General features: G+C 41.1%; 2 protein-coding genes across 3 annotated transcripts in view; one reads left to right on the top strand and one right to left on the bottom strand.

Annotated features, from left to right (window-relative positions):
- LOC130909360 (proline-rich transmembrane protein 3) overlaps positions 1-6,780 on the top strand; it is a 31,658-nt gene extending 24,878 nt beyond the window's left edge. For both annotated transcript variants that reach the window (XM_057825728.1, XM_057825719.1), the window contains one exon: positions 1,149-6,780. In XM_057825728.1, coding sequence (XP_057681711.1) covers positions 1,149-3,109 — 1,961 coding nt within the window. In that variant the 3' untranslated portion in view covers positions 3,110-6,780. The remainder of the gene's footprint in view (positions 1-1,148) is intronic.
- Positions 6,781-8,526: 1,746 nt separating this feature from the next.
- Positions 8,527-15,840, bottom strand: LOC130909956 (cytosolic sulfotransferase 3-like). The gene is made up of 7 exons (XM_057826922.1): positions 15,565-15,840; positions 15,359-15,487; positions 12,965-13,065; positions 12,769-12,895; positions 12,596-12,693; positions 8,961-9,135; positions 8,527-8,879 (listed from the first exon to the last, which is right to left on the bottom strand). The coding sequence occupies exons 1-7, from the start codon at positions 15,701-15,703 to the stop codon at positions 8,767-8,769; spliced, it is 882 nt and encodes a 293-aa protein (XP_057682905.1). The 5' UTR covers positions 15,704-15,840; the 3' UTR covers positions 8,527-8,766.
- Positions 15,841-21,372: the final 5,532 nt, after the last annotated feature.

Below are 21,372 nucleotides of genomic sequence, written 5' to 3'. Positions count from 1 at the left end.
TAAGTTTTTATTTTACACCCTCATCACTCTACAGCGCTGTTTTCACAGATTAAATAAAGCCTGTAAGTAAGACGCGTTAGCTACGCATCGACAGTGGTCATAATTAATAGAAACCTAGCCCTTCGCAGGGCTAACGTTACGTGAGCGAGTGACAGTAACGCTAATCTTATTTATTAGCGCTTAGAAGTCTACTGCTTTAAGATGGCGGCTGTTTACAAACGCCGCTGACTCTGTCATTTCGCATCTAGTTCAACATACATGTGATCTCTATGAGACGCATCAGACGCTACCTTCTACCACCGTAGCATCATGCGAGCTAGTTTTTAGCAACGTCGGCGTCATTTGTAGCGGCTGTTTTTTTTTTCTTTGTTTTTTTTTTTTATTGCTTCTTCCTCTACGCACGTGACATCAGCGTGTTGTCCCGCATTAAAAGTAGTACGAGAAAAACGTGAAGCTTAGAGCTGTCAAAATTAAACGATTACTCTAGGTGAATAAAATTTCTCAGATCAGTTTTTAAACTTGAGTTACTCGAGTTGCTCGAGTATTCATTTCAGCTCTAAAAAGGTTACTTAGGTTCGCTAGTAAGGTTCACTACAACAGAGCCTTTCTAAGAAGTATACTGCTTTAAGATGGCAGCTGTTTACCAACGCCAGCAAGTGTATCATTTCGCATCTAGCTCATATGCATGTGATATCTAGCATAGCATCATGTGGGCGTAGTTTGTAGGCTGTCGGCTACAGTCAGGTATTATTGGAGCCACCTAGCATAGCATCGCATTTGCAACGGCGCCACAACTCCCCCTTTCCCACTCCCACTCTTCTTTCTCCGTGTCTCTGACTTTTCTCGCGTCATTCAACCAACGTAGTAACACATAGTAACACGCAATGTCTTGTTGCCGAAACGGTGACAAAATCCAAACGGAGGGAAAAAAAACGTAATGCACGAAAAACGTACAAATTTTGAACGTACGGCGTACACATTTAAAAATCTTTGCTCACTTGTACAAATTACGCCGAAACCGTACAACTTGACAGGTATGTTATATTAACTCGCACTTTAAGAGATTTTGTGGTATACATAGAAGGTATTTCATAGGTGCAAAGTAATTAAAATATTAATACCAATACTTTTGCTCTATTCATTTCCAGGGAACTTGTCTTCGCTGACTGCCAGTGTTGCACCAGTCGAGCCGAAGAACCGCTCCAATTTGTTAGTGGATCCTCATCAAATTTCTAAGCCATCCCTGTCACCCAGCGCTGAGACCTCCTCAAATGGAAGCCTTATCTACTGGGGCAACCTGAGCAGGAGTCTGTCTTTTGCGTGGCAGCTCCATGTCTACGGGTCAGCAAGCCTTTTCTTGCTTTTGTTTGCCGGTTCTGCTCTTGGGCTCATCTTGTCCCCAGGTTCAAATTGTCCTCATCGGGGGGCTCTTGCTCTCGCCAATACACTGTTGTTTCTGGTCGGGGGACTTAGGGCGTGTCTCTTTCTGATTGACCCCTACGGGACACAGAAAGTCCTGCCTCGATCAGCAGTTGCAGCCATTTACAACTTGCCGCTGCACTTCCTGGTGTGGACGCAGGCTGCCTTGGCCCTGCTGGCCTTAAGGGTGGCTGGAGTAACAGTGTTACCTTCAACATTGGAGCGTCCTCCCCTAGTTGCCGTACTGGCAGTGCTGCAGTGCACGCTGCTGCTGGCGGCAGATCTGTTTTCCCCAGCCCTATCACCTGTAGTGCCTGTCACCCTGCAAGTTCTCTCCCTGTGCTGGGGTCTAGGTCTCTGTCTGGGATTCCTGTTTTATGTCTTTCCACGTATACGATGCCCTCCCATTGCTCACCTTGGAGTTGCTGAAGAGACCAGGAGAAAGGCTTGGACGGGGAGCAGGAGAGAAGGAGTGATTCTTGGAAAGGTTCTGGCAGCTTGTGCTGTACTAGGATCACTGTGCTGTGGGCTACATGTTCATGCCACCCTTTGGCTCTATGGACTTCTAGGGGACTGGATGAGCTTCAACTGGGGCTGGTGGCTGGTTCATTTCTGGGCTAGACTCCTAGAGCTGGCCTGGGGTTTGTGCCTCTTGCTCTTGGCCTCGTGGCTGTTCTGGAGGCCTCAGTGTTGCAGAGGAAGAGACGAGGGCGGAACAGGAGACGGAAGAACAACAGGAGACATGCCGTCGCCCGGACATTCTGGAGGTTCCTCTAATAGACACACTTGCTGGTCCAAGATAGTCCAGAGTCTGACGGGGAAGCCTTGCAAAAAGTCAGAGAGTAATGGTGTTGGCGGAGGAGGACAAGCCGAGGTTCCCAACAATTGGGCTGGCCAAGAACGATCTGGAGTAGACATTACAAAGAATCTCATCAGGAACCATAATCACGATCAAACAGGTGTCCAACCACAGAGCGTCAAAGATAGCAACCGAGCACGCAACCACAGGGGACATTCTGCAGAACGTGGCATATCTGACGGCTCTGCGGGCTCCCTCCTAAGACTACAGGCCCTAGGACTGACTCCACAACGTTCGGTCAGCGGAAGTGTGGATCCGGACAGGGATACCTCTCTCTCACTATGTGAGTTTGACCTTCGTCCCCCTTCTCCCATTAATCTCACCCGCAGCATCGACGAGGCTCTGCACCGTGAACACCTGCTTGAAGGTGGAAGCTTGTTCCATCCTTTTAACCAAACTTCACAATCTCCCTCCCCTGGATCAGGAGTCAGCCCGGGTCCTTGGCTGCGTAGGAACAGTGACCCTCAGTTTTCAGAGAGCAGTGAGGCTCCCACGGAGTCTTCCATGCCTCTGGGGGGCAGCATTCTTAGCAGTGTGCCCAGCAGGCAGGTGACTGCTCCACCCACACCGTCCCATCAGGGTCACAGGTGGGCTGGGAACGAGGCGGGATACGTACCCTCATCAGTGTCCTGCCCCGTTTCACTTCACCCGTCCAGAACATCAACGGGACATTTGGGGGAGGATGGAGTGGACGACACGCGGCCCTTTATCACGCCAGACTCTGACCGGGGACGGGGGCAGGCCACTAGGCCTGTCGCTTCACGAAGTTATCTGGAAGTCAGCCGACATGACGACTCTGCTAGTGTGAGCAGTGAAATTATTGACCTATGAGCCAAATGTTGACCATGAGAACCAGGGGCCAGAACACCTCAAATACACCATCAAATATTTGACAGATCCTACAGAGAAAAATAATTGAACTATAAAACATCCTTCCGTGCATTGTAGTCTTTAGTGCTTGCTCTCACTAGGAAAGCAATATCAGCGGGTGAGCTGGAGCCTACCCAAGCTGACTGGTTGCCAGCCAACCACAGGGCACATAAAATGAATAAACAAGAATTCTCACGCACGTTCACAGTATAGATTCTGCAATAAAGCTAACATATATCTATTTACAATGTACAAGAAAACCCACACAAGCATGGGAGGGATCAACAAACTCTATATGTAAACCACAGAACAACAAAGTCCATATGCTCAGATTAGATTGTTAGGCTTTAGAATGATGAAAGCAAAACGGCAGGCACGCATTTTCCATCTCAAAAAAAGAAAAAAAAAAGAAAGAAAAAACCGTCTGGAAAATATGTAGTTGAACGATGAAGATGAACACATGGAGATCCAACACACTCCAAAGTGGTCTTGCTCCAAAGTAAAGTTTCTTATGGTTTTTTTTCTTATTTTTAATAGGAGGGCATTAAACTTCCTCTTAAACTAGGTTTAGATCGTCAAATCATAGCCTGGTAACACTGCTAAGCATCATAATTTTTAGAGGTAAAAGACAAAATGTGCCCTTAAAAATCCCACAGCTTTTGTTTTTGTGTGCATATCAAAAGTAATCATATCTATGTTCAAATGGTCCTGGGAATTTTCTTTGTAATGTACAGATGTGCCATAAGTGATTTCGCTTTGTTCTGTGTAATTGTTTGTATACCCTCTGCCTATCATCTTGAACATGGTGATTTATCAGCTATTCCTAAGTTTATAAAGTGTTTTAGACTGCCCCAGCTGTTTTTGACCTTTTTGTCCTCATATTGAAGTAGTTAAACAGAAAACATATTCGCAATGGCTGTAACAAGCAGTGCATGCGAACAAGCGCTTATTAGTAATGGGCGATATGAATGCTAGTGACTGAATTTTACAAGAATAATGTGTTTTCAGGCTATAAATTGCACCTGAGTATAAGTCACACCACCCAAAAAAATACACAAAGAGGAAAAATTCGTCTGATATTAGTGAGAAAAAAAAATAAGGCGCATCTTAATTTAAGTCTCAGGCCAATCCAAACGGATAAAAAAGGTGCAACTTATCTGAAAAATACGGTGTTAGGAATACAGTGGGGCAAATAAGTATTTAGTCAACCACGAATTGTGCAAGTTCTCCCACTTTAAAATATTAGCGAGGCCTGTAATTGTCAACATGGGTAAACCTCAACCATGAGAGACAGAATGTGAAAAAAAAAACAGAAAATCACATTGTTTGATTTTTAAAGAATTTATTTGCAAATCATGGTGGAAAATAAGTATTTGGTCAATACCAAAAGTTCATCTCAATACTTTGTTGCGATCCCTTTGTTGGCAATAACGGAGGTCAAACGTTTTCTGTCACTCTTCACAAGCTATTCAAACACTGTTGCTGTAATTTTGGCCCATTCCTCCATGCAGATCTCCTCTAGAGCAGTGATATTTTGGGGCTGTCGTTGGGCAACACGGACTTTCAACTCCCTCCACAGATTTTCGAGATCTGGAGACTGGCTAGGCCACTCCAGGACCTTAAAATGCTTCTTATGAAGCCACTCCTATGTTGCCCTGGTTGTGTGTTTAGGATCATTGTCATGCTGAAAGACCCAACCACATCGCATTTTCAATGCCCTTGCTGATAAAAGGAGATTTTCACTCAAAATCTCTCGATACATGGCCCCATTCATTCTTTCCTTTACACAGATCAGTCGTCCTGGTCCCTTTGCAGAAAAACAGCCCCAAAGCATGATGTTTCCACCCCCATGCTTCACAGTGGGTATGGTGTTCTTGGGATGCAATTCAGTATTCTTTCTCCTCCAAACACGAGAACCTGTGTTTCTACCAAAAAGTTCTATTTTGGTTTCATCTGCCCATACCACATTCTCCCAGTCCTCTTCTGGATCATCCAAATGCTCTCTAGCGAAACGGAGACGTGCCTGGACGTGTACTTTCTTCAGCAGGGGGACACGTTTGGCAGTGCAGGATTTGAGTCCCTGGCGGCGCATTGTGTTACTGATAGTAGCCTTTGTTACTGTGGTCCCAGCTCTCTGTAGGTCATTCACTTGGTCCCCCTGAGTGGTTCTGGGATTTTTGCTCACCGTTCTTGTTATCCTTTTGACGCCACGGGATGAGATCTTGCATGCAGCCCCAGATCGAGGGAGATTATCAGTGGTCTTGTATGTCTTCCATTTTCTAATAATTGCTCCTACAGTTGATTTCTTTACACCAAGCGTTTTACCTATTACAGATTCAGTCTTCCCAGCCTGGTGTAGGTCTACAATTTTGTCTCTGGTGTCCTTCGACAGCTCTTTGGTCTTGGCCATAGTGGAGTTTGGAGTGTGACTGACTGAGATTGTGGACAGGTGTCTTTTATACCGATAATGAGTTAAAACATGTGCCATTAATACAGGTAATGAGTGGAGCCTCATTTGACGAAGTTAGACCTCTTTGACAGCCAGAAACCTTGCTTGTTTGACCAAATACTTATTTTCCACTCTAATTTGGAAATAAATTCTTTAAAATCAAACAATGTGATTCTCTGTTTTTTTTTTTTCCACATTTTGTCTCTCATGGTTGAGGTTTACCCATGTTGACAATTACAGGCCTCTCTAATCTTTTCAAGTAGTAGAACTTGCACAATTGGTGGTTGACTAAATACTTATTTGCCCCACTGTATTAAATTTCAACCTGACAGTTTTCCAGGAGGGCACTCGAAAAAGTCACAAACGCGGCGCTTAACTTTTCATTAAAGCACTAGACTGAAATATTTTAGTACTAGAGATAAAAGTAACTTTTGGATATATATTATACTGTGTAGAAGCGAAAATGTAAATACTAATATTTTTATGTTAAATGATGATATATTTGAAATGAAAGTCCATTTGTCACTGTGAAAGACAATCGAAAGTGTTTTGCTGACAGTGCCGTAATGCTATTTTGACATCAAAGCTTTCCGAGTTGCGCTAAGGATTGAACTATTGATGAATGCCTTGTGAAAATATTGAGATATTTTTTATTTTGCTGAACGTATTTTCAAGTTAAAATATTCCATGTGTGCATAAAGCAGCTTGATTAAGCATGTAAAATGTGTACTTTGCCGCAAGGATCTACATAAAATAATATGTATTTGATTTATTGGACTATCATCATTTCAGAAATTATTCAAGGAATAATTTGCCTTTATTTATGTATCACACCATGACAGAATCATGTCCAGTTCTTCCAGAGATGCTATAGTTGTTTCGTGTTTTGAGTCCAATGGATTGTGTTGTGTTCTACATTGAAATGGCTTTCTGAGATTTTACCCACTTGCTGTTCGCGCCTCTTTTTTTTCCAGGCCAAAGCAGGAAGCTCTACGTGTTTTCAGTGTTGCCCCCTGTACAAAGCATACATGCTACAGGAAATGAATTAATGTGCCCGCTCCAGTGTGTAGTTACAGCTCAGAGATTCAGTATTAGATCTGTTTATTTGGATCATCTTACATTTGATATTTCATTTTTCTGAATTTCATGTTTGGCTTCAAATAAAAATGAATTTATGAAATGATTTTAATTTAAGTTCACTGTGTCTGAATCCTTTACATTTCATAGACTCATGGATCTACTCACGAACAAATCAATTAGCTTAATGAATTACAGTCCCTGACAAAAGTCTTGTTGCTTATCCATTTTGTAGAAACAATTGCTAATAACCTGACTTTTAATTATTCAGTTGGTTTCAGAAATGGTTCATATGAAAGCTAAGATCCTCCCAAATGATGTTGAATGTACAAAAATATATTTGTTTCACTGAAAAAAGATCATTTAATGAAGATATAAAGTTCAACTTTTAGCAAGACAAAAGTTTTTTGCGCCTACAGGAAGTAGTGTAAAAACTGAACAAAAAATGTACTGCAAATACAAACGTAAGTAAGTAGTGGTGCTGTGAGATCCAAATTTAATATTTTGTATTAGTTCCATGGGCTTGAAGGACTGCATCCATGTGGTTCAGCAAGTATTCATCCAATTTATTGATGAATTCATCAGGAATATCAAAGAAAGCAGTCTTGCATGCCTCCCAGAGTTCATCAACATTCTTGGGTTTCGTCTTCCATGCTTCCTTTTTCATCCTACCCCAGACATGCTCAATGATGTCCATGTCTGGTGACTGGGCTGGCCAGTCCTGGAGGATCTTGATCTTCTTTGCCTTGAGGAACTTTGAGGTAGAGATTGAAGTATGCGATGGAGCACCATCCTGCTGCAGAATTTGTCCCTTTTTATGGTTGGGAATGTAAGCGGAAGCTAAGATTTGTTGATATTTCAGACTATTTATGTTGCCTTCCACCCTGCAGATCTCTCAGGGTGCAGACAAAAAAACCGTGTGGCGTTTGCCAAGGCCCGCAGCCTGTCAAAAGGATGGATGCTGGAAAAGTGGCAAAAGGTAGATTTTTTTAGATGAATCTTTCATTGAATTACACCACAGTCACCGCAAATATTGCAGGAGACCTACTCGAGCACGCGTGGATCCGAGATTCACTCAGAAAACAGTGAAGTTTGGTGGTGGCAAAATCATGGTCTGGGGTTTCATCCAATATGGGGGTGTGCAAGGGATCTGCAGGGTGGAAGGCAAGATAAATAGTCTGAAATATCAACAAATCTTAGCTGCCTCTTACATTCCTAACCATAAAAAGGGACAGATTCTGCAGCACGATGGTGCTCCATCGCATACTTCAATCTCTACCTCAAAGTTCCTCAAGGCAAAGAAGATCAAGATCCTCCAGGACTGGCCAGCCCAGTCACCAGACATGAACATCATTGAGTATGTCTGGGGTAGGAGGAGGCTTGGAGGACAAAACCCAAGAATGTTGATGAACTCTGGGAGGCATGCAAGACTGCTTTATTTGATGTTCCTGATGACTTCCTCAATAAATTGTATGAATCATTGCCAAACTGCATGGATGCAGTCCTTCAAGACCATGGAAGTCATACAAAATATTAAATTTGGATCTCACAGCACCACGACTTAATCCGCTTATGTTATGTAACATTTTTGTATTTGAAGTACATTTTTTGTTCAATTTTCACACTACTTTCTGTAGGCGACAAAACTTTTGTCTTGCGAAAATTTGACCTTTATACAGTGGGGAGAACAAGTATTTGATACACTGCCAATGGGTTTTCCCATTTTCACTGTATTTGATACACTGCCAATGGGTTTTCCCATTTTCAGTGTATCAAATACTTGTTCTCCCCACTGTATCTTCATAAAATGATAAATCTTTTTTCAGTGAAACAAATATATTTTTGTACGTTTAACATAATTTGGGAGGGCCTTAGCTTTCACATGAGCCATTTTTGAAACCAAGTGAATAATTAAAAGTCAGGTTATTAGCAATTGGTTCTACAAAATGGATAGGCGACAATACTTTTGTCAGGGACTGTAATTGTGTCAACAATACATTACAACAAGAAAACTTAAAAATCTTGCTAGTGCAGTTTGACTAGCTTTCAACAGTCTAGAAACAAAAACCGGTTAGTTATATAGGTTCAAGCCTTAAACTTCAGTGCGAAACTGCAATCCTGGGGATCTAATTTTCCGCTTGTAGTGCTCATCACACTGTTCGCTTTGGGCCACGGTGAAATGATTCTTCCAGTCACCAACTTTCCCTTCAAAAGACAGAAATAAATTCAGATGGCTTTCCAAAAGGACAACTTTGCAAGCAGACTCACAGATGTCATACTCTGTACCTTTTCTCATGAAAGGAGACACCTTCAGATTCATTAAAGGGGCATTGGTGAAGTTGGTCAGTTTGTTGTCTTTCATGTTGTCAAATTTTACAGCATCCATGATACTTTCCTTCTCTTCGGCTGAGGGGGAGAGGCCAAGGAAACTACACAACTTGTCGATCTCACGTCCCAAGTTCTGCGCACAGGAAAGGCTTTGTCACACAACTACAAAACACTTTATTTTGAATTCGTAACTAACTACACACTCAGAAATGACACATAAAACTGTACGTTTAGGGGTCCAATGCTTACTTACTGGAATGGTAATACTGTATATCTTTACTTACACATAAATTTTTAACCTAACATTATCGTCAAGTGAAATGATTGTTGCTAGGAACATTAGTATGTAGCATGGACTACACAACATTTTTGAAGAAAGTTAGCATTTGGCATTGTTTGGAAAGCATCTGTTGGAAATAGACATGTGCCGATTACGGGTTTCAAGGTATACCGTGGTGTGAAAACTTCAAGGTTTCAAAACAGCACATTTTCCCGTCATACCGTCCCTAAGGTATTAGCAATTTTTTATGTCCTAAAAAACGTGGAGAAATCCCTCGCTTGAAGCTGTAAGGCTCAACCCTGCCCACCAGTTGTTGCTCGTTGTCAGTGAGTCAGCTGTGCTACATGATGGCTGAAGGAGGTGAAACTCCTGAACTTTTTCCCCCATCGAAGAAAACAAAATCGCTGGTATGGGAATGATTCAGCTACAGAAAAGTTACAGACGGCCGCGGTTTAGAGGAGGGCCAACCATAAAACATGTTTGCGGAGGGTGGCTGCCCAGGAGGCAATACCTCCAATATGATTTCCCATTTATACAAACTTAAAGGTCGGTAACTACTGTCATGAACGTTTCCGACCAGTTACGAGAGTTAACTCCAGTGTGTTTAACTGTGGTTAAACCGTGTTTTTTTTTCTCTCTCGCAACTCTGTGTTGAGAAAGAGAGTGTGTGTATAATGTAAAGATGATACGAGTCATACACACGTGCTTTTTATGGAAAATAATTCAATAATTTTTGTTCTGAGGTAATAATGTTGAGCTGTGGGTTTATGGCTTACTTAAAGGACTGCATTTATTTTAATTTTATTTAGAATATTTTGTTATTTAAATTTATTTGAACTTAACATTATAATTATGTTCCCATTTGCTAATATGTTTTGAAAAATAAAAATCCTGTTCAATGGGGGAAAAAAATGCTTTATTTTAAACCCAGATATCTCATAGAGCTGTAATTGCAATACCATGATACTGTGAAACCGTGATATTTTGGCTTATGGTTACCGTCATAATGTCATATCAGTCAGGGCCGGCCCAGCCTATATGCAGACTATGCAGCTGCTTAGGGCCCCTGACTACTAGGGGGCCCCCAATCTGGCAATTGTTTCATTTATATTCTATTTTGTTTACTACAGTTTGCTTTATTTGACTTTTGTGAGTTTTGATACTTGATTACAAGTCTAAAAAAATAAAAGTTCGTCTTAACTTCTTTCTTTCCTCTTTTAGAAAAAGGTTTGGCGCTATCTACTGTAAGTACTAACAATCATTTGGGGTGAGAAGTTTGAAATATGCAGTGCAACAAAATCGGATTAATATACAAAATATGGACGTATGGCTTGGTCAGGCCCGGAGTGACTAATCGGGAGCTTCTGGACGATTCCAGAAGGGCCGGCCGGCCAGAAGGGCCGGTCCGGGTTTTATTAAAAAAAAAAAAAAAATTACACTGTTATAATTTTTTGTTTGGTATTTATTTATGACAGTGTCACTGAGTATAACTTACATTCTGTTACCGCTGTCCCTGTGGGCCGTCTTAAAAAAAAAAACAGTATTATTTTTTTCCAGACTCATCCTCACGTGTGCAGACGAAAAATACAGCATGCAGCTCCGCCCCCTAATTGTAGTCTGTATTGAGCCAAATTAGCTGCTATCTCGGTGCTCGGATGGATAAAAAGAGCAAGGGTGGCGCTGAAAAATAAGAATTAAAAAGAGAAAAGCACTCGTGAAAGAATCGGCAAAATGCGCGAAAATAGCTAATTTTTTTCATGCAACGACCTTGCTGCCTCAAACTACAGAGGATTACAACGAAAGTGGTAAGGCCAGATGGCGAATAAAATGCAACTTGCACCGTGTGATACGACAATATGTAATTGTGGAAACTTTGGCTTCTTGTAGCACCTCACAAGGGATATGTAGCAGCAAGCATTAGCCATAATGAACACACCACAGGTGCAGAGCTGGAAGGTAGGATTGCCATGTCGTTCAGCGAGTGAACATTAGAATTAATATAATCAATTACGTGGCGTTTTTAAAGTGGAAATGGAAAATGGATAATAGTATCATTAGAAGTTGTTACATTGTGCAATACGTATTCTTTATTTTTCATATTGTTATGTTGCTATGTTTGTTTTATCTGTAAGCACTCATTTTGTTAATAGTTGATGTTGCAGAAAAGAGGTCTTATTTATTCATTTATTTTAGGGCGGTAATTAATTTTTTTAATGAATCACGTTAAAATATTTGACGCAATTAACGCACATGCCCTGCTCAGACAGATTTAAATGACAGTACAATGACATGCCCACTTATTGTGTTTTATGGAGTTTTGCCGCCCTCCGCTGGCGCTTGGGTGCGACTGATTTTATAGGCTTCAGCACCCATGAGCATTGTGTAAGTAATTATTGACATCAACAATGGCGGGCTAATAGTTTATTTTTTGATTGAAAATTTTACAAATTTTATTAAAACGAAAACATTCAAAGGGGTTTTAATATAAAATTTCTATAAGCGGTACTAACATTTATCTTTGAAGAACTACAAGTCTTTCTATCCATGGAGCGCTTTAACAGAATGTTAATAATGTTAATGCCATCTTGTTGATTTATTGTTATAATAAACAAATACAGTCCTTATGTACCGTATGTTGGATGTATGTATCCATCTTGTGTCTTATCTTTCCATTCCAACAATAATTTACAGAAAAATATGGCATATTTTATAGATGATTTGAATTGCGACTAATTACGATTAATTTTTAAGCTGTAATTAACTCGATCAAAAATTTTAATCGTTTGACAGCCCTAATTTATTTTTCAAATGTATCATTTAATATAGTTTTTTTTTTAAATCCATTTTTAAATTTGTTCAAAATATGTTGTGTTGCACTTGTTAAAATAAAGCCACCTTGTTAAACAACCATTACCTGCACTGAATTGGAATACACAGAATTACAGTACACGGCTTTAGAGAACACTGAACACGTGTATGCATAATGACATAATTTTAAATGAGTGGGCCGGTCTGAGGCATGAAATTCCAGGGCCGAAAATGAGTCCCACTCCGGCCCTGATTGCATGTGTGGGTTTCACAGTGCACTGTGACGAAATGGTGGGCCAAAAATATGGGCCCCTTTGCAATATTTTGCTTAGGGCCCCCAAATGGCCTGATATCAGTACATGCCTAGTTGGGATTTCATGTTCTTTTGACAGTAGTAACAATTACATGGCATGTTTTCTGCCATTTTAAAAGTGTTATGTTATACTGTATACGAAGTAATGTTTTTGCAAGACTTTTGCATGAAAACAAGCACCAAAAATATCACCTCAGTCAGGTCTTCATAGAAAATATAATGCAGATTTGGATAGGTTTGCTTCTTCTCCCACCATCCGACCACATGCTCGTGCCAAGCTCCATACGCCACTGAAGACATAAAATGCTTGTTCACAAAGGAGCATTTGTGATTATAAATGTACACTATTTACACTTTGACCTCACTTTTCCCCTCCATAAATCTTTGCAGAAAGCCATCCCAGTCTCCGGGTGCAGGATGGATGCTGTTCATGCGGCTAAAGTGGAAATGTGAGACCACAACATCCTTAGGGTTACGAGCTACGTAGATTGCCTGCACGAGAAACAATATGTGCATTAAATTCTTCAACAGATACATTGTAAGCAGATGTGATGGACGTACCCTACAGTTGTTCTCCCAAAATGTATCTGGTACAAGCTGAACCGGTAGATGAGTTTTAATGAGACGAGGAGTGATGGTGAGCTGGTCTGCCAGGTCTTTTCCTTAATGGAAAAGAGAACCAAGAAGTGCAATTCAAGTATGGCATTGTGTTCAGATCAAGGTAATGCTACAGTGGCTACACCCTTTCCATAATGTTTGGAATGAAGGGAATAGTATCTTTTCTCGTATTTACTGTTTGACTGTATTACTCTAACACACCCAATATAAAACAAATAGCATTTATACAGTATCATGGTTTAAGAAAAACAAGCAGAATATATTTGATATTATGAACAGTTGGACTTGAAATGATTAGAATTTGCAGCGCCAAGACAACGGGCAGATAAGGACAGAACAGATACAGGCTGCCTTCTGACCATGGAAGCCCAACTCGTGCATCATACAGCTGACTGAGCAAGGTTAACGCTGACAAGCAGGTGATAGGCAAGACATCTACAAGCCCACGTCTGCACCACCAAATCCCGCAATCAGCTCTTCTGGACAGTCCAGAACAAAAGGCAGGGCATCTTGTCTTGCCACAAGAAACACTTGATAACGAGGAACCCGCGACTGAGAAGTTGACACTCAGCACTCACGTGGCGCTGAGGTGGCAAAATTCTCAACTCTTGTTGCCTTGACAACAGTCACACCCAAAACCCTCCTGCCCAAACCACACAGAGAATAATCCTAAAGCCTGAGTTATGCTCCTGCGTTGCGGTGACGGCGAAATGACTATTGCGTCAATGAGCATTCGATAGTTCTGCTATGAGGGAACGCGTTGCTCTGTAATTCACCGCCAAGCCACTAGAGGAGTGTGGCGTTATGTTTGTACGGTTTTGGGGCATGCTTGTTGACTTCCTCTAGTCTACTTTAACGGAGAAAAAATAAACAATGCAAGATGGAACGCTTGAATGTAAATCTTCAACTCATCAACACTGAATAAATGTTGATCATACAAATGTTGAGGCGCAGGTTACGCAAAAGATGGTTTCGAGGCTGTCTGGCAGACTTTTGATGCCCAGAGTTGATGTACAGAGTTCTAGCTTTGGGTGGAAACCAGCAGGCTGTGGCGGCTAGCTTCAAACTGGCGTCAAGCACTGCGTCCAACATTTTGTCCGAGGTCTGCAAAGCCCTCCAGCCCGATTTGCGTTTGAAGCCTTGATGTTAACGTTATCATAAAAGCACCGAGGCACTCTCAATCAGTGATGATGTATCTGAGTGTGAACTGTCTGTTGCTGAAAATTAAACATCAAAACAACTCTTTTGACACCAAACTTCCGCTTTATTCTTCACATACTTGAAGTGTGACACGTATATAAGTCACAGACTCACTTCAAACATATGAACACAAAAAAATGATGATGTGCACCAACCAAAAATACAACATAAAGTGATAAAAAGCTGGCAGTTTTTGGCCGACTGGGTCACCGCTTCGTGTGACCGTTCGATTCCGAACACACACACACACGTCTCGGTGGTCCTTCTATTTTTTTTATTCAATCACTGGCTGACTTCCAGCCCCGTATTTTCAGCAATCTCCTCCAACGAATTGCTTGACATTTGGCAATCTTCATAATGTCTTCTAGACATTGTAGAATTTGTCGTACTTGCTCTTCGTTGATACTCTCGTCTGCTTGGTCCATTTTTGCATGTATCAAAATCATGTTTGATAATGGCAGTGATTTCGCGGTGAACCGGAAACAACAGTCTGAGCGGACCAATCACAGTCGATTTCCGCTACATCATATGCGTCGACGTGACGCTAGGGCTAGAAAATTCAGTAGGAGCACGTAAGGCTACGGCGCAGGGTCGTAAATCGGGTCTTCCTTGACGGCGCAGGTCTGACGCGGAAGCATAACTCGGCTTTAAGCAATGCCCAAACGCACCCTTCTTCCCGACCACAGCCCGCCTCACCAGAGCCTTTAAAAGACTGAATGTTTAACTAATCGTTGTCATTTTTCTCGGGACTTTTTTGTTAACTTGTGATATGGTGACCTTGGATCCGGTTTGCCTCCTCGACTGGGTCTCTCTGTGCTGTATGATTGCTGCCGACTTGGAATAAATTGTCAACTTGTGTTTTGAGGCCTTTTTCCAGCTTTTAAAATGGAGTCAGTACAAGTGGTTAAGACTAAGGTGAACATGCGGACTTTGGCCTTTTGGTCGGGTTGTTGGGCTTCCGCCGGCCCGGGTTGTTGGAATTGCGTGAGCGCGGTTCCAGCGTTTCTGGATTCCGGCAATCTGGCTAAAAGGTCAGATTCCTTCAGTAAACAAGGTACTAGCTAGGGTACTCCCGGAAAACAGCCATTTTTGTTTTTTTAATCTTACATGTGACTGATTTGATAAATGTGTTTGAACCTTTGGGATGACCAGGGATGCAGAGCTCCAGAAAAGGTACTCGCATATATAAAGGGAGAGATGTCTCTTTCTCTGGATGTGTCTTTCCAAAGTACAAACGATCCAGCAGGTAGCAGACCCATGTGGTTCCTGAGGTGAAAATATGAATGAACTCTTTTGAATTAGTGGATAAATATATTTGGGTAAATCATCATTTATATCCTGACCTGATTTAGGGTAAGTGGCTATGACAATATCGTCTGGTTTGGCCTTGAATTTCTTTACGTTTTCCCAGTTGTCAGTGAAGAATTTTGTCATGGAGACGCCATGGAAGTCAAACAGTTCTGGTCGAGGTGGTTCCTCCATTTGTTTTTCTGTTTAAAAGCAAACTCAATATGAGTGGACAGTCTACAACAGTAATTTCATTTGCATGAGAGATATTTGTTACTTTGAAAAATATATCTCCGATCAGCTACATTACATTAAAATGACTTTGTGACTGGCATCACAAAACATTTTACAAAGTGGAAAAGAGTATAATTAATAAAGATACACGATAATATCGGTTAGCGATAATTATCGGCCGATAATGGCAATTATGACGTCACACAAATAAATAAAAAAAAATCAACTGATAATGCAATCCGATAATTATATACTTGATTTAGCCTCCAAATGTGCGCAACCAACCAGTTTTCTCCATTTCTCCACCGCCGCCTGCTCAACCCCTCCCCTCTCTGAAGCCCCTGTGGGAGGAGGAGTTGAGGAGTACGGCGTCATTGAGGAGGCGGTGTTATCAGTGGTGAGGAGCTCTCACTGGCGTGCGTTGATTTTCCCGTGTGTGAAATGAAATAAACGACGCTCTCGCCATCTACAAAACATTCACTGCAGAAGTTCCACAAGGCGTAAAGAAAGCCTCCTCATGGAACACCACTAACCCATTAGCCATTTAAAACTGCATCACAAAGATTTTTGGAACGAATGCGAGGCTGCTGCTAGCACGAATGCTAAAGCTATTGTAAACACAAATAAACTATAAAGGAAGTTACGGGGCTTGTGACGATACGGAGATGCTGCGGTCCTCCCGGAGTCAGGTTGTTTGGGAATAAAGCCCAAAGTGGGTGGTAAAACTTCCATCTATGGCTAAACACCTCACGAGACCGATAGTTGAAAAGTAGCTGTCTTCCAACGGAGCCCGCCGGTCCGGCAGGCCGCCGCTGCCACCTCACCCTAGGCGGGCAGAGCAGAGCCATGCACCGAATTCGCTGCAGCGAGCCGGCCGGGGCGGGTGGGTATCCGGTACGAACTTAGCTGACGCCGCCACTCCGGTTCAAGACAGAGGCCTGGCGCGGGTGCTAATTTGGCGGCCGGACAGACTGAAGGGCACAGGTGGGAGGAAATTCCCGAAATGACCCGATAGCCAAACCCGTGGATGAAAAAATAATGCAGTTTATACGACCACGATTCTTCGTGAAAGACATGCCGATCACATCAGTTTTACCACGGACATTTGGACAAGTAATGTCAAGTAAGCATGTTTATTTATCATGACGGCACAGTGGTTAGTTGATAATTGTAACATGCACCAAACCACTCACAAGAAGTCAGTAATGCATTCAGTACGCTTTAAATTTATGACGTCTTAATCAGATCATTCTTCTTAAATCTAGTCAAATAATTTTCCCCATCTTGTTTTGAGTGTTGAAGACAAGTTAACAGATGAATGCGCCAGATTATTCCACTTACTTGAACTAAATATTGCCATTTGTTCTTATTAAGGCCAAACATCTAAAAAATGTCATTTTTCACCTAAATCAAGAAATAAATTCCTTTCAAATAATGTTTTGAACCATACATATTCTTGAATAAAGAACATTTCTGACAAGTTTTTTTTTTTTTTTTTTTTTTTGTGGATTATGTATAATAATTTATTGCTTAAAATAAGGCTGTTAAGCTTATTTTCAGCTGGCTATTTTTCTTCAAGAAATCTGAGTGAAATATACTTGAAGTGCTGGCAGTTAATTTCACTTATTTCCAATAAATTTACACTGAAAACAAGGGAATTTAACTAGTTTTAAGGAGTTGTGTTTTTGCTGTGTAGTAATGTTATACGTTAGGAATGGCTTACTTTTAAAGCCATTTTTGTGCAACTTAGGTATTTACTCTGTAAGTAATTGTTGCCAAAAGTTTACCATTACACAATGTCAGACAATCTGTCTTTATTTAGATGTTGGAATTTACTACTTGTTCACATTTAATGTTGAAAAAAAGAGCAATAATATTTTTGCACAGTAATATTTTCTCTTGTGTATACTTTAAAATTTTACATAAATCTTTTGATGGAATTATCGGCTTGACATTATCGGTTATCGGTTGGAACGAGGAGGAAATTATCGGTTATCGGTATTGGGTGAAAAATGCATCACTAAGTGCATCACTAATAATTAACCTATCCGTCTGTTGATATACCAATTTTGGGTTTCGGTTGGCAGGCCCAGATTTCATGCTAAGTCAGTTTGGAAACATAATTAAATGAGATCTATAATTGTTTCAGTATACATAGGTTTGAGAATGTAAAATATGTGTCTTGCCTCAATAAAAATGGGATGGACAGCTGCCAAAATGCCTGCAGCAACAGTCTGAGGAATTTTGATAGTAAGTCTTTTTTTTTTTTTTTTAAACCATACAATACACTTGAAAACATAGTTTACACAAAGAACATATCTTTTTCAGAGTAAATTTTTGGACTTTTGGCCCAAACTTTGTTATACTCTTGTTATGACAATGCATACCATCAAAAAGAAAAAAAAAACTGAAGAAAAAAACTCTCAAATTATTATTTAAACCTTATAGAAACTTTGTTCTCATTACCATTACATATACCACGTACAGATCATGTTGTTTTTCCTATTGTGTAGAATAAAGAATCAAATAATAGTCTGGTATAGTTCCCATACATACCTGCAGACCTACCAAACTGATCAGACACCAACAAGTTGTGTTACCAATGTAAAGTAAAATACAATACAGTAAATATGACAGTAAAAGTAAAGCCTAATTGCAGTAGGGAAACAAAAGAAAAAATTATAGAGCCACTCACACTGAGCAAACGACCCTCGGATGTGCTGGGATGGTGTAAAGTCGCTGTGCTCTCCTACAAGCGAGAGCGTGTTAGGATAGTTAGTTTTGTTACGTCACAAGTTTAATTGTGGGATGTCTCACAAACCAGTTCATGTTAAATAGTCAACTCTATGGAAAGCCAGGGGACAATTGAATAGTAAAGAAACTGGAGTAACAAAACACACACAAAAAAACTTTTTCGCCTCTGTCAAGCAAAGGTGGGTAGAGTAGCCAAAAATTTTACTCAAGTAAGAGTGGCGTTACCTCTAAATGATATAACACAAGTAAAAGTATTGATACAAAATATTTACTCAAGTAACAGTAAAAAAAGTATTTGTTAAAAAGAAAACCCAATTAATGCGTAACATTGTGAGTAACTACTTACAATGTGTGATTTCTTTTATTTTGTTTTAATGGTATTGACAATAGAAGAGAGCACATCACCCCTGTGCCCCAGGCACTTCACTGGCTTCCAGTCGAGTTTAGAATTAAATTTAAAATACTTCTTCTTACATTTAAGACCATTAATGGGTTGGGGCCACCTTATCTCACCGATGCTCTGGTTCCATACCGCCCCAACAGAACACTCCGATCTCAGAATGCAGGTCTACTGGTAGTTCCCAGGGTTCATAAAAGTACTGTCGGAGCTAGAGCCTTTAGCCACCAAGCCCCTGTTTTATGGAATCAGCTTCCAGCTAGTATTAAAGAAGCCGAGACAGTCTGCACATTTAAGATTAGATTAAAAACGTTCCTATTCGACAAAGCTTATGGTTAGGCTAGTTGAAGTCGGAGTAGACTCACAGTTTAGTCTAAGCTGCACTAGAAGCTATAATGCTGGGGGCAGTACAGCCACTGAGTTCTATCTCCTTTTCTTACTCTACCTACCACTTGTCTTATTTTATTTCTATTTTCCAATGTTAATATCTAGTTGTCTAGTCTCTTCATCACTAGTCACCCGGTGTCCCCTTTCCCCCCTCCCCTCTGGGGAGGGGCTATTTTTCAGCTGCAGCATCCTGACTGTCCGGACCCCTGGCTGGATAGACGTCCTCGCTGCTACCCCCGTCTCATCTGACTAGAGGGACTTCTTCTTGCACCTTCACTCCACTGTATTTTTACGGACTATAATTTCGCTTGCTAATTCCCATTAGCCGTTCTGGGGTTCCTGTCTATCCGTCCTGGGAGTGGATCTCTCCTGACTGTGGTACTCCCCAAGGTTTCTCATTTTTCTCCCAATTGACTCTGGAGTTTTTGGAGTTTTTCCTTGCCGGCATGGAGGGTCTTAAGGATAGGGGAGACCCAGGACTTGAACTGCATCTATTCATCTTTGTTGCTTCATTTCTAACTGTGTATCATATTGCCTCTGTAAAGCCCTTTGAGACTTCTGTTGTGATTGAGGGCTATACAAATAAAATTGAATTGAATTGAATTGAATTTTTTTCCTCCATATGAACTGTTATTATTATATTGTACTATAACCTATTACATGACCATATTAAACCAAAAGGAGGACACAAAAATCATCAAATACAGACTAGAACACTACAACCCATTCCCCGTCCAAAGAGCATGAGTGCCATTTAGTGGAGGAAAAATATTGTTATGTCTGATTGGTATAATGTAGTCACGTGGTTATTGTTGCGACAGCTCACTGGTGAAACTGAGACAGCCGTAATATTTTGGGCATCAGCTCACTGAGTTTCTTGCAACACTCATTCTGTCATGTTGGCAAACTGTTCTCACTGGGTAAGTCAACAACATTTTGTCTTCTTATGACATGGATACAGTCATCTGTTAAAAAAAATAATGGATAATTGGATAATTTAAACTTTTTTAACAAATAAAAAACTGAAAAGTGGGGCGTGCAATATTGTTCGGCCCCCTTGCGTTAATACTTTGTAGCGCCACCTTTTGCTCCAATTACAGCTGCAAGTCGCTTGGGGTACGTTTCTATCAGTTTTGCACATCGAGAGGCTGACATTCTTGCCCATTCTTCCTTGCAAAACAGCTCGAGCTCAGTGAGGTTGGATGGAGAGTGTTTGTGAACAGCAGTCTTCAGCTCTTTCCACAGATTCTCGATTGGATTCAGGTCTGGACTTTGGCTTGGCCATTCTAACACTTGGATACGTTTATTTTTGAACCATTCCATTGTAGATTTGGCTTTATGTTTTGGATCATTGTCCTGTTGGAAGATAAATCTCCATCCCAGTCTCAGGTCTTGTGCAGATACCAACAGGTTTTCTTCCAGAATGTTCCTGTATTTGGCTGCATCCATCTTCCCGTCAATTTTAACCATCTTCCCTGTCCCTGCTGAAGAAAAGCAGGCCCAAACCATGATGCTGCCACCACCATGTTTGACAGTGGGGATGGTGTGTTCAGGGTGATGAGCTGTGTTGCTTTTACGCCAAACATATCGTTTTGCATTGTGGCCAAAAAGTTCAATTTTGGTTTCATCTGACCAGAGCACCTTCTTCCACATGTTTGGTGTGTCTCCCAGGTGGCTTGTGGCAAACTTTAAACAAGACTTTTTATTGATATCTTTGAGAAATGGCTTTCTTCTTGCCACTTGCCAGATTTGTGCAGTGTACGACTGATTGTTGTCCTATGGACAGACTCTCCCACCTCAGCTGTAGATCTCCGCAGTTCATCCAGAGTGATCATGGGCCTCTTGGCTGCATCTCTGATCAGTTTTCTCCTTGTTTGAGAAGAAAGTTTGGAAGGACGGCCGGGTCTTGGTAGATTTGCAGTGGTCTGATGCTCCTTCCATTTCAATGTGATGGCTTGCACAGTGCTCCTTGAGCTGTTTAAAGCTTGGGAAATCTTTTTGTATCCAAATCCGGCTTTAAACTTCTCCACAACAGTATCTCGGACCTGCCTGGTGTGTTCCTTGGTTTTCATAATGCTCTCTGCACTTTAAA

This window comes from Corythoichthys intestinalis, chromosome 2, assembly GCF_030265065.1.
Source record: "Corythoichthys intestinalis isolate RoL2023-P3 chromosome 2, ASM3026506v1, whole genome shotgun sequence".
In the NCBI taxonomy this organism is placed as follows: Eukaryota; Metazoa; Chordata; class Actinopteri; order Syngnathiformes; family Syngnathidae; genus Corythoichthys; species Corythoichthys intestinalis.
This window is presented reverse-complemented; position numbering and strand designations above follow the sequence as displayed.

Bases quoted from the DNA above. Each gene is read 5' to 3' on its own strand.
- LOC130909956 (XM_057826922.1), bottom strand. From the start codon at position 15,703: ATGGAGGAACCACCTCGACCAGAACTGTTTGACTTCCATGGCGTCTCC. The intron at 13,066-15,358 runs GTTCAAACACAT...TTTTCCATTAAG, and splicing joins CATCCCTGGTCATCCCAAAG to GAAAAGACCTGGCAGACCAG. The intron at 8,880-8,960 runs GTACAGAGTATG...TGTCTTTTGAAG, and splicing joins GTCTCCTTTCATGAGAAAAG to GGAAAGTTGGTGACTGGAAG.